At 30.0% G+C, this 14,053-nt stretch overlaps 1 protein-coding gene across 1 annotated transcript; it reads left to right on the top strand.

The window, feature by feature from the left end:
• The first annotated feature begins 4,105 nt into the window (after positions 1-4,105).
• LOC124939507 (G-type lectin S-receptor-like serine/threonine-protein kinase At2g19130) lies at positions 4,106-7,435 on the top strand. Its single transcript, XM_047479976.1, has 2 exons — positions 4,106-4,244; positions 5,103-7,435. Exons 1-2 carry the CDS (start codon positions 4,106-4,108, stop codon positions 7,433-7,435), a joined length of 2,472 nt encoding a protein of 823 aa, XP_047335932.1.
• The last annotated feature ends 6,618 nt before the right edge of the window (positions 7,436-14,053 follow it).

Genomic DNA, 14,053 nt, shown 5'->3' with positions numbered 1-14,053 from the left:
TGTCTCCTCTCGAGTTGTGTAGACCATAGAAGAAAAAAACAATTAACACAAAAATAATAATGTATGTCATATAAACTATTTTTTTTTTTAAGGTATTGAAAAAAATAGTTATGTAACATAAGGTTGTAACTAATAATATAAATTATACTAACACATTTTGTTAAAAAAATATTACGATACAAATATTATACTTATTAAATTTATTGAGTTGCAAGTAGACCCAGACCCAGACCCAGGATTGAACGATAGTGTGGACTTAAATAAATAACGATTTTTTTATTAAATAAAGGTAACTTTTACCATTTTTTAATAATTAAATAAATAAAATAGTGAATTCTATTGAATTTTTTTTTAAAAATTAGGGGTAATTTCACATTTTAACCGTAATTTTTTTTTCTTTCAAGGTGGAGCTTAAGCCCACCCGAGCTCCTATATAGATCCGTCCCTGGTTGCAAATTCAAATGAAAAAAACAAGAGGTGAAGAATTAACAACACAGTTGAATAAGAAAGATTTGTGTCAAATCTCACATTTCATTACTCTTATAAAATAACTTCAACTATTTAAACGATTTTCATTTAATTTGAATTAATATTATACAAAATAATAATAATAAAATATCTTACATTCTAAGAAATTTCTTCCGGAATTTTGGTTACATATTTCTAACCAATCAAAATACAACATTAATATTATATTATTAAAATACATTCGGGTAAAAGAAAATCAAAATCTGAAAAGATGACCGCTTCATTAGGGTCAACCTGAAGCGCTCAAGTAAAACACGTTTCACCTCTATTTAATTAACCCTTCACACGAATCATTAATACATGTGAAGCGCGTTCTCAAATGAAGCTCGCTTCACCTTTATATTATTAACGCTTCATATGAAGTGTAATATGTGAAACTCGTTCTCTAGTGAAGCACATTTCACCTATATCTTATTAACGTTTAGTGAATCGTGTTCTCAAATGAAGTGAACTTTACTCTATCTTATTAACGCTTCGCGTTAAGCTTTAATACACGTGAATCGCGTTCTCAAGTGAAGCGCGCTTCACTCTGTCTAACACTTCACCTAATGTTTATAACCCTAGGACCGAGCCCTCATTTAGTCTAGGACCGGTAAACTTGACCTTAACCTTAGACCTAGGACCGATAGTTACCTAACCATAGGACCGAGCATCTAGACCAGTAGACTTGACCCGGGACCGAGCTTCCCTGGTCTTCGACCAAGCCACCCGAGTTTGGAACTAAGCCTCCCGAGCCTAGGACCAAGCTCTTCGATCCCTTGACCCATGCGACCGAGCCTAGATCGGCCAAACGAACTCAGACTCTAGGACTCCGGTCCTAAAGCCTGTTTGGTTCCACTTTTCAAAATCCAAAATTATTTTTGTAATTTTGGAACCTGAACCCATTTTCAAATAATCCCGAAAAGTCAGAAAATGATATTTTTTCATATTTTTGGGATGTTTCCTAATATCAATGTTTTGGATAAGGCCCTGTTTGGAATTTATTTTTAAATTCTAACATTTTCTTTTGATATTTTTAGGTTTTTTGTTAAAATCTAAATACTAGTGCAACAGGTACACCTCTTTTAAATAATTTTGTACAATTATTAAAGTTCATCCTTACTTAGGATCTCTAAACTACTAATTAAAGGTAATAAATGTTATAACTAGATTTATATAAGTCATACTTTGTTTATTTTAGAAGAACTTTCAAAAACCGTCATTAGGCAGGTGTGGAAGACATAGGGCGAAAGTCATTTCCCTAGCGTAAACAGACAACGAACCACCTCTTTTTTAGAAACTCAGGTATAAATATGTTTGTACACGTATCATTTTATTGATTTTTATAAAAAAAATTGGCGACTCTGATTTTCAAATAAATAATCTTTAAATTGGTTATGTTTAATTAATTTAAATCGAGTTCAGGTTAAATTATTATTTAGCCTCCCAGATTATTTAAATTTTGAACAAAAGATTAATTATTCTTACATAATTAATTTCTTACCATTCTAGGTATTTTCAAAATCTTTTAAAAATTAAATGTTTCATTTTAAAAGATGTTTGACACGCAAACCAAGTTTGAAATGCATCGAACCTCGAGTCTCCCCGTGATAGTCCCTCCATAACATGATGATAATCCTTTATCTAATTTATTTCTCTATCGGAGTATAGTAGGGGCTCTACAATATCTTACACTCACTCGTCAAAGTTAGCATTTATTTTCAATCGAGTTTGTCTATTCATGCAAACACCCACATATTTTCATTGGGGAGCGGTTAAATGTATTCTTCGATATATTCGCCATACTCCTCGTCATGAGATCTTTCTTCGTCCAATTTCACAATTCACTCTTGCTACCTACTATGATGCTGATTGGGCTGGATGTCTCGATGATCGCCATTCAACAACTGGATTTTGTATTTTTCTAGGTGACAACCTCATTTATTGGAATTCTAAAAATCAACAAGTAGTTGTTCGCTATAGTATTGAATCTAAATATCGTGCTCTTGCATATACATATGCAGATCTTTGTTGGATAAAATCTCTACTTAGTGAACTTCAAGTTTCACTTTCTTCTTCCATAGTTCTATGGTGTGATAATATTGGTGTCGCAATCTTATCAGCAAATCCGATATTTAATGCTCGCACAAAACATATTGAAATCATTTTCACTTTATTCGAGAAAAAATTATTCGTAAACAACTACTTATCTAGTACATTTCTATTGAAGATCAAATGGTTGATATCTTCATCAAATGTCTTACTTTTCATCGATTTGCTTTTTTACGTAGTGAACTCACAGTTTGTGTCTCACATTTTTTTTAAGGAAATGATAAAGTATTAAACAAATGAGAGAAGTTATTAATTTATCTTTTATTGATTAGGTTCAATATATTAACTAATTCTTAAATTTTTTCTTATTAGTTATCTTCTATATTAATATTATAAATAGATAAACTATTTTAAAGATTTTTTATTCGATTAATAATATTATTTTAGTATTTCTTTTCAAGAATTCAATTAAATAGTTTTTGTTTATATTATTAATTCTAAAAATAAAATTGAAAAGTTGATATATTTAAAATTAGAATTTGACTATATTGATAAAATGTTAAGTTATAAATTAAAAATATATTAATATTGAATAAAAATGTATTTTTTTTTTTTAATTCCGTATAACTCCACTCTAGATCATTTAGCTTCTTCAAGTTGTCAATGTTAATAGTTTTACTATAAAAAAAACTTGGGTGAAAAATATATCTTAGCGTATTGTGAGATCTATTTACAAATTGGTCACCTCATTTTCAAATTCAAGGACCATTTCTTGGTTTGTGACTTCTGGTCATATAAGTCTTCTAATATTTGGATTAATTAATAATGCAGAGTAGAATGATAAAACATAATAACTACAACTAAATCATTTGAAAAATAAAGTTATAGATGAATTGATCATTTTTATATCGAATAGATTAATTGATTTTATTTTAAATTACAGAATTTTAATATTTTATTTATTTTATAATAATTCTTGTATAAATTTTTATAATTTTAAGTAAACTTTTGATTTAAAGAGTTGATATATATAAAATTAGAATGCGATTATATTTATTGATAAAATGTTAAGTTATAAAAAACTCATACAAAATCAAATATCACTTTTTTTTTATTATTATCATATTACTCAAATTATTAACTAAAATACTAAAATATCTTTTATTATTTTTTATTTTATTTATATATATTAATACTCTTTAAGTATTTTACTAAAAATAATCATCTAGTCAAAATCATCACACATCATTATTTTTTCATCTCCCAACCAACTCTAATATTGAATAAAAACGTTTTTTATTTAAAGAAATAAAAAATATGTTAATTGATTTGATATATATTAAATATTATTTTATATATAATATTATTAATATATTTAAATAATAATTTATTCAAATAAAGATGGACCTATTCATAAGTCTTGTTGACGCACATTAAGTAGAAAACCCGCCAAGAGCACTATAATTAAGTGTCTTGAAAAACAGATTAATTATAAAGATCTCAATTCTTCTTCTTCTCTGATCATCTCTCGTAGTATTTGCTAATCATGAAGAACAGCATTAGTGTCTTTGTCCTCCTTTGCTTCTTCTTCTGTAGCCAACATGGGCTTTCTCATGGAGCTGCTGCTAACGCCATCTCTGCAAATCAACCCCTTTTCGGAGATCAAACCATAGTGTCAGCAGGTGGGATCTGTTAGAAATAATGTCTTGAAATAACAGAAAAATATATATACATACGATGTTACAAATAAATAAAATAAAATAAGATGTACGAAGAACAATATCACCGTATTTGATGGTTGATTCGAGGCATGTGTTAGACACATTTCCCTTAAAACAGTTCCACCGTCTCCCCGTGTGCTAGAGCTTATCACAGATGGCTGTCTCCCAGGGTACAACGAATCTAGTAGTGATTCAGCACCGGAATCACTACACAACGAGCTTGATAAAGTACCTGAACTATCACCGGGTTTCAACGGAAAAATCGAACACAGAACTCGAAGAACACTCACAAAACAGGAAGAAGACTTTTGGAATTCTAGAGTGAGAAAGAATGAAAATGTAGAGGTTGTTTTTGATTAGAGATGAGAGGTCTTATATTGTTGAAAGTTAAACCATTAAATAAAATCATCATTTGATCCAACGGTTGGCATTGTCTGCCTCTTCATTACCTTAACGTTTTTCTCTTCATTATAGAGTAATTGTTTGCCAAAACAATTAAGGCATTTACAATTTAATACTAACATTACATGGTTTTCCAATTTGTTAATAATAATATAAATTATCATAACAAATAATAATAATAATAATAATAATAACAAATTCATGTAAGTTACACTACAAATTAACAACATTTTGTTAATTGGTCATCAAGGCATTTTAGATCAATTAATTTAAATTAATTGATTTAAATTATACATTCGGATCAAATTTCACCCTTTAATTCACGTTTGAATTTCATGTGAATTTGATTTGATTTTATTATCCATATTCTAATTTCCATTCATTAATGGAATTTATAGAACTAGTTTAAAAATTCCAACAGGATCTTCGCACTTGGCTTCTTCAGACCAGGTAAGGACTCCAACAAAAACTACATAGGAATATGGTATCACAATCTCCCTGCAGCTAATCAAACTGTGGTTTGGGTAGCTAACAGAGATAACCCCATCTCCGATAGGTATTCATCTCAACTCAGAATCTTAAACAACAATTTGGCGCTTTTCAACGAATCTCAAACACCCATCTGGTCCACCAACATCTCATCATCTTCTTCTACATCATCACCTCCGATTGAAGCGACCCTAGGTGATGATGGCAATCTGGTGCTAAAAGACGTCTCAAATTCGACAATTTGGCAGAGCTTTGATTACCCAACCCACACATTGTTGCCTGGTGCAAAACTTTCATATAACAAACGCACTCAAACTCCTCAGATCCTCATTTCCTGGAAAAACTCTGAGGATCCTTCAGCTGGGTTATTTTCGCTTGAACTTGATGGAATTAACAATCAATATTTTATGAGACGGAATGGATCCGAGCAGTACTGGACTAGTGGCCCATGGAATGGTCAGTACTTCAGCTTGGTGCCCGAGATGAAGATCCTCTGCTACCCCTTCAACTTCAGCTATGTTAACAACGAGAACGAGAGTTACTTTTTGTATTACATGTACAATGCTACAACCATTTCTCGAAGATATATCGATGTAACCGGGCAATTAAAGGTAGTCACTTGGGTGGATGGTGCTGGATGGAATTTAATCATGACTCAGCCAACATCACAGTGTGAGGTTTATGCTATATGTGGAGGAAATGGAGTCTGCAATCAGATCACACAAAATTTTTGCAATTGCTTGGAGGGGTTCCATCCCAAGTCACAGGATGATTGGGATCTCAATGAATTTTCAGGTGGCTGTGTTAGGAACATCGATTTGAAATGCGGAAATATTAATAATAATAATAATAAACGTCAAGACGGGTTCAAGCTGTTCACCAACATGAGATTGCCTGGGAATTCAAAGTCTGTGCCCGACCAAAGGGATATTAAGACATGTGCTTCTTGCTGCCTAAATGACTGCTCGTGCTCTGCATATTCTTACGACAACAACTTATGTTTGGTTTGGAATGCAGAGTTGTGGAATCTAAAACAACTCGCTCCAAACGAGGGTAATGGAAATAGTATTTATATCAGACTTTCTGCTGATGAATTTGAAGAGTTTGCTAGTGGCTCCCCCGAAAAGACTATTGGGGTCGTTATAGGTTCGGTTGGTGCTCTAATTGTCTTGGGCATCGTTATCCTCCTTATACCGAGGAGGAAAAAGAGGTCGAATGTGGAAGGTTTTTTGGTTTCTTTCATGTACCGGGACTTGCAACAGGCCACCAAAAACTTCTCGGAGAAACTAGGAGGTGGGGGGTTTGGTTCTGTTTTCAAAGGGAAGTTGCCTGATTCAACGTTGATCGCGGTTAAGAGGCTCGACAGTATCAGACAAGGAGAGAAGCAATTCCGGACGGAAGTGAGCACGATTGGCAACGTTCAACATGTTAACCTTGTACGTCTTCGCGGGTTCTGCTCCCAAGGAAACAAGAAGTTGCTCGTTTATGAGTACATGCAAAACGGCTCTCTGGATTCAATTCTTTTCTGTCAAAACGATTCAAAATCTATTTTGGACTGGAAAACCAGGTACCAAATTGCCATTGGAATAGCTCGGGGCTTGGCTTACCTACACGAGAAGTGTCGCGACTGCATCGTCCACTGCGATATAAAACCCGAAAACATCCTTCTAGATTCCGGGTTCTGTCCCAAGGTGGCAGATTTCGGCCTGGCGAAGCTCATGGGTCGAGATTTCAGCCGGGTGCTGACGAGTATGAGAGGTACAATAGGGTATCTTGCTCCGGAATGGATATCGGGAGTAGCTATAACGGCAAAAGCGGATGTTTATAGCTACGGGATGCTGCTGTTCGAGTTGATATCAGGACGAAGGAACTCTGGAGATGGGAGAATGAAGTACTTCCCCATTTGGGCTGCCAGTTTGGCCGTAGAAGGGGGAGATATTATGAGTCTATTGGATGCTAGACTGGATAGGGAAAGTGCCGAACCTGAGGAGGTGATGAGAGTTTGTAGGGTGGCTTGCTGGTGCATACAAGACTGGGAAGGGCATAGACCTACAATGGGTCAAGTGGTTCAGGTCCTTGAAGGGGTTATAGACGTGGAACAGTATCAGGTTCCACGGGCTCTCCAAGTCATTTTTTATCAGGACGATGAAAGCTTAGTTTTCTTCGAAGAATTATCTTCTTCTTCTTCAAATAAAACCACACAAGCCCAAGACACTTCTTCTGGCCATTCTCATACCAAGAGCATTTCTTGGTCCAAAGGTTGATTAAGTTTGAATACATAGACCACTAATTAATTATATTCCTACGTACTACCATATTTTATAGTTAAATATTACTACAACGGTTTTGTATTTTTTTTTAAATAGTGTCTATTGTTTAATGATAAAGTATTTTACCAAATTGATTGCAATTCACAAATCTTTCACTTTTTTCATTTGCAAAAAGAGAGCATGCTATTGGGCAGTTTTGTTTTTGTGAATTTGTTTGATTTGAAAAGTCAAAATTACTTGAGAATAATGACAAAAACATGACATTAAGAGAAATTAAATAAAATAAAAAATAAAAAAATATTACTCAATAAGTTCTCGAGCTCGTAAGTCCTTAAGAAGAACGATTAACTCCCGACGGATTTTATCGACTTTCCAGAATTAATTTCAAAAAACATTATAATAACAACATTATAAATGATACTCATCGGATAACTACGATCAGTGAAAGTTTGACGATTTCTCTTCAGATATTTTACCAAAAAATAATTAGAATGATAACTCAATTATGTATGTTATATTAGTCACATCAATCCAAATTTTTCAACAACTACTCAAATACTCGGACATCACTCAATTAATCTCAGTGATACTCCACAATGCAAAAGAAAGTGATTTTGTCGATTCAACAACGCAAAAGAAAGTAATTTGTCAATTCAACATTCTCGTGACAAATATATAATGAATAATGATTAATTCAAATAACGAAATCTTGGATAGAATCTTTAACTGCCAAATTTATCCTAACAAAAATTATATATATATATATATAATATGAGAAGATTACACTGACAAGTAGATTACTCTATATCTTTTTTTAAGACTATTATTTTATTTTATTTTGTTAATTTTTCATTTTATAATTATTTATACTTTAGGATTTAACTCAAAATTATTGGAAACTCATTCTTTTGTAGTAGAGTTATAAAATGTATGTAGTTTCCAGGCCCGAACCTGTGTAATAAGTGAGGCAATTGCCTCGATCAACTATGTCGCAAAAAGACTAAATGAGTTAGCTATGTTATCTATCGAGAAAAAAATTATTGAGAAAGTTGATTATGCAAACTTGATCAATAAATCCGCTTCAAAAAATGCGAGACGAGTAATATTCAATTGACTTTGTACTAGTTCGGAACATGAATTTTATATTTTGTTTGGATCTTTTTTGTTTTTTTAGTATTTACTTATGACATATTATTTTTGATGATATTTTATTTTTAGAATTCATGTTACAAATATTATTATATTTAAATCGATAAAAAAATATATGTATGAATATTAAACTTTGAAGGCACTAAGTTTTGTGCTCGCCTTAGGCCTCGAAATCTCAGATCCGGCACCGGTAGTTTTATATCATTACTTTTGGAGATAGTGCAACTTAATTTGGAAAATAAATTTGTAGTAAAAATCTTCCTACTAAAAATTTCTCACTACAAACTTGATGATTAAATGATGTAATAAAAATTAAGAAAATAAATCATAAGGACTTAATATTTGTTGGAAAAAATATAAGGTACTAGTTACATATTTTATTATTAGTGAAAGTAGCATATATCCTGTACATTTATACGAATAATAATATAAAAAACTGTGAAAAAATATTACGGTAAAAATGTTTATGGACGGGTCAACCCACAATCCGACCTAAGTATCCATTTACTTTAACATATTTTTCGAACCATACCTATATCATTTTTAATTTAATTTTTAACCTTTTAAGTTTATGGGCGTATCAACCCACAATTTGACCCAATTATCCATTTACTCTCACATATATATCCAAATTTACCACAGTTCTCGACTCGGCAATCCGGACACTTTAAAAATTAAGCATCATTATATATATATATTAGTTAGTTAAAAAGTTGAACTTATATTGTTAAAATATCTCGTGTTCATCAAATTTTGTGTTGAATTTAAAATATAAAGTGTTATTAGCTTATTTGGTTAAAGGGTTGTACTTATTTTGTTAGATTGCAAGTTTGAACCATACCTATAACATTTTTAATTTGATTTTTAACCTTTTAAGTTTATGGGTGAGTCAACCCACAATTCGACCCAAGTATCCATTTACTCTCACATATATATCCAAATTTACCACAGTTTTCGACCTGGCAATATATAGATTAGTTAGTTAAAAAGTTGAACTTATATTGTTAAAATGTCCCGCGTTCATCAAATTTTATGTTGAATTTAAAATATAAAGCCTTATTAGCATAGTTGGTTAAATGGTTGTACTAATTGTTTTGTTAGGTTGCAAGTTCGAATCATACCTATAGCATTTTTAATTTGATTTTTAACCTTTTATGTTTATGGGCGGGTCAACCCACAATTCGACCCAAGTATCAATTTACTTTCACATATATATCCAAATTTACCACAGCTTTCGACCCGGCAATCCGGACACTTTAAAAATTAATCATCATTATATATATAGATTAGTTAGTTAAAAAGTTGAACTTATATTGTTAAAATGTCTCGCGTTCATCAAATTTTGTGTTGAATTTAAAATATAAAGTGTTATTAGCCTAATTGGTTAAAGGGTTGTACTTGTTTTGTTAGGTTGCAAGTTTGAACCATACTTATAGCATTTTTTATTTTATTTTTAACCGTTTTAAGTTTATGGGCGGGTCAACCCACAATCCGACTCAAGTATCCATTTACTCTCACATATATATCCAAATTAACCACAGCTCTCGACCCGACAATCAGGATACTTTAAAAATTAAGCATAATTATATATATATATATAGACTAGCCTATAGCACTTGCATTTGCACGGGTAATGATATGAAAACCGAGAAAAAAATTACGTTTAAAGTATGATAACATTTTTAATTTACTCTCACATATATATCTAAATTAACCATAGCTCTCGACCCGACATTCCAGACACTTTGAAAATTAAGAATCATTATATATATATATATATATAAATTAGTTAGTTAAAAAGTTGAACTTATATTGTTTAAACGTTCTGCGATCATCAAATTTGGTGTTGAATTTAAAATATAAAGCCTTATTAGCATAGTTGGTTAAATGGTTGTACTTATTTTGTTAGGTTGCATTTTCGAAACATACCTATAGCATTGACACTTTTAAAATTAAGCATCATATAAATATATATATATATATATTAGTTAGTTAAAAAATTGAACTTATATTGTTAAAACGTCTCGTGTTCATCAAATTTGGTGTTGAATTCAAAATATATAGTTTTATTAGCTTAGTTGGTTAAATGGTTGTACTTGTTTTTGTTAGGTTGCAAGTTCGAAACATATTTATAGTATTTTTAATTTTAACCGTTTTAAATTTATGGGCGGGTCAATCCAAAATCCAACCCAAATATCTATTTACTCTCACATATATATCCAAATTAACTACAGCTCTCGACCTGATAATTCGAAAATTTTGAAAATTAAGCATTATTATATATATATATATATATATATATATATATATCAATTTTACGATTTTACATTAAAAATAAATAAATTTATATTTATAAACTAAAAAAATATTATTTATTCAAATAATTTAATGTAATTAATTTTGTAAACTTATTTTTATAGTATCATTTATTTATAATTATTTTTTAATTAATTTATATTTAAATATATATTTAAAAAAATTAATGTATAAAATACTTAATTATATATAAATAATATTTTTTAAAATTAAACTTTTACAATTTCTAATAAACTCTCGATTTTATGAGTTTAAAATCAACTAACAATTTTAAATAAATTTCGATTTTGACTATTGTATCTTTACTCAGGTAAGTTTTGTCCTATAATATAATATGTATTTTATATTTTTGCTAAAAATGTTAAAATTTGAAAAGATGTGCACTAATCTTAAAAAATAGTTCATTTCCTAAAATAAATAGATATCTATCATAAATATCTATAAAAAATTCATTTCTTAAAATAGATATTTGGTATGTAGTTGGATAAATTGGGTGTCAATGGTAATAAACGAGTCTAGTCGAGTCTAGCCGAGCCGAGCCTAGCCTAGCCAAGTCGAACAGTTCCACACTCGAGTTTAGCATATATTTGGGTTATTTTTGTAATATATTTTTAGTTTGTATGTATTTAGTTTGGCTCACGAGTTACTCGAGTTCGACTCATTAGAGGACTAGTTGAGTGCTTGTTTAGAGAACATATTAAGATAAGTTCATTTATCTATTTAATTATTGGTTTATACTAATTATCTTTACTTTTTTATAATTACATATTTAACTATTTTTAATTTCAAATAAGACATTATATAAGTTTTTCACCACTTTTAATCTGTTTCACTATTTAAGGACTAGTTTGTATTTTATAATATGAGGATCAATCATATGTCTCCTATTCCCTATTCTCAAATGGATATTGTAATAGATTCATTTTCTAATTAATGAAATATAATGGATTTTTACCTTTCTTGCATTATTGTTCTGATTTTTTTATTAAAGTTTGACATGATATCAGGCAGGAGATGATTGTGCACCCTAAAGAATCTTTGGAAAGCAATGGTCTATTTAATTTTGATAACGGTGATCTCCTTGACGAGTCAACGCGTTAACTAAACCCTAATTTTAAAGTTCATCAAGAACACTTAATTGATCTGGTCCAGTTCCATTTCAAGTTCATGTTCAAATTTTCCACCAATAGCACTATTAAAGAGTGATTGATGGATCAAATCCGCGTTATGTTCATCTTGAAGATATTGAAGATATTCCATGAGGAATTTTGACTCACACAGTTCTAACCTTCCAGGACTACTTTGAATGGTCTACTAACATGCAATTACTAACATGCAATTGACACTTACTACGAAATAAAGATGCGCTACATTAATGGATCATTAATGAACCTTAAGATATTATTCGTTGGAAAATGATTGATGTAATGGTTCAGTCATAAATAATGAACACAATTGACAAAAAGAAGAGAAATCACTTTCGGAACACAACTAATCTTTTAAAGTTATGGAAGGAAGTTAAGGCGAGTATTCTATGGTACATCTAAATTGGGATGAGTTGTTTGTTGTATCTTGAACCAGATCAGGTATGTTATGATAAATTTCAAGTTGAAACTTGTGTGTAATGCAAACTGAAAAACAAGTTTTGACTTGGTATGAAAAATACAATATGTTACTCTTCTTGATGGATTTAGATGATTCTTAAGGAACAATATTCTAGTTGTGAATCATTTTCCAAGTGTATATAAGACTTTCAAGATGTTCTTGAATATTGAATTAAAGAATTTGATAAATTGTCAAAATAAACAATCAAACCTACCATCTGTCATGACACTAAGAGACTTCAAAGGTAGTTTAATGTGATTCAAAGGAAATGATGGTAGGGCTTATAGTTTTCTACGCTTTTCAGCCCCAAAAGAAGAAATTTAAATACACTTCAATATATGAAAGGTCATTCTAAAGAAAGAAGGGTGTTACAGACTAATTGATTTTCTATACTGGTAGGATAACAAGAAAATAAAGAATGTTGTGAATTCTATATCATCTAATAACAATGATAAACAGCTTTCTCATAATATTAAATATCTTTTAGGACATGATGAAAAACTTAATTGGAGGGAACACTAGAAATGAAGCTAATTACATCATCATCTCTTTAGTTTGATTCAACTTATACTCAGTTTCTTATAAGTAGGTTTCAAATTAATTTTTTATTTTTTTTATAAGAAATTATTTATATTAAATTAAAAAAGGAATTACAAATAGAACATTAATTTATAAATAATAGAAAATAATATTTAAAAAATCAAATATAGATGTTACATAATATAAATATACAAAAAAATTAAAATTCTAATGAAACTTTTCCATTAATCACGCTATTTTTTTCCAGATAAATTCATTAATAATGAGCGATAAAATATAACAAGTCGAGTAAACTAATTAAGAGGCGTCAGAATCTCTACCCATAATTCTGAACGACAGGAAAAATTTATCTTTATTCGAGGATTGGTAATTAACACTAAAAAAGTTTTTTTTGTAAAATAATAACTTATTTTCTACAAATATACTCAAAATAGCGAGAAACTCGTATCATTAGAAGATAATGTCAAAGAGCCTCCAGATAAAAGATAAATTCTAAAAACTCATTATAAGAAAAAAAAATTAAAAAAACTTTCAAATCCGATAATATTATCTCCTTTACTGAAAAAATATATATTAATACGGACTCGATAAATGATTATCAAACGATTTGAGGGTATGAGTAGCAAACGACCCATTAAATATTAAGAGTGTTATTCGGATTACAAAAATCCGAAATAACAAATATGATCGGATTGAATAGACTGACGTACCGAACAAAAACACAACACTAACTCAAATTTGATAAATAAAAAATTAAATAATACAAAAAAAAAAGCAAGATGTCTTTACAACTTCTTTATAAAATTTTTTTTGCTAAGGAGATTAAATTATATTTCACAAGTTTATTAAGCTTATTCTAATATATAAATTATTCAATGTTATATATATAAATGCCAAGTTATATATATATATTAAATTATTAATCACTTTACTTTTTTATTTAAAAATCATTATTATTTAATTATGTATTTATAAGCTTAATATCCTTTAATTTTACACAAT

Source organism: Impatiens glandulifera, chromosome 5, assembly GCF_907164915.1.
Source record: "Impatiens glandulifera chromosome 5, dImpGla2.1, whole genome shotgun sequence".
Classification (NCBI taxonomy): domain Eukaryota; kingdom Viridiplantae; phylum Streptophyta; class Magnoliopsida; order Ericales; family Balsaminaceae; genus Impatiens; species Impatiens glandulifera.
This window is presented reverse-complemented; position numbering and strand designations above follow the sequence as displayed.

What these genes read in the sequence shown, in the direction of transcription:
- LOC124939507 (XM_047479976.1), top strand. Translation starts at nt 4,106, where the DNA reads ATGAAGAACAGCATTAGTGTCTTTGTCCTCCTTTGCTTCTTCTTCTGT. An exon ending in AACCATAGTGTCAGCAGGTG is followed by an intron (nt 4,245 to 5,102) that starts GGATCTGTTAGA and finishes AAAATTCCAACA; the next exon opens with GGATCTTCGCACTTGGCTTC.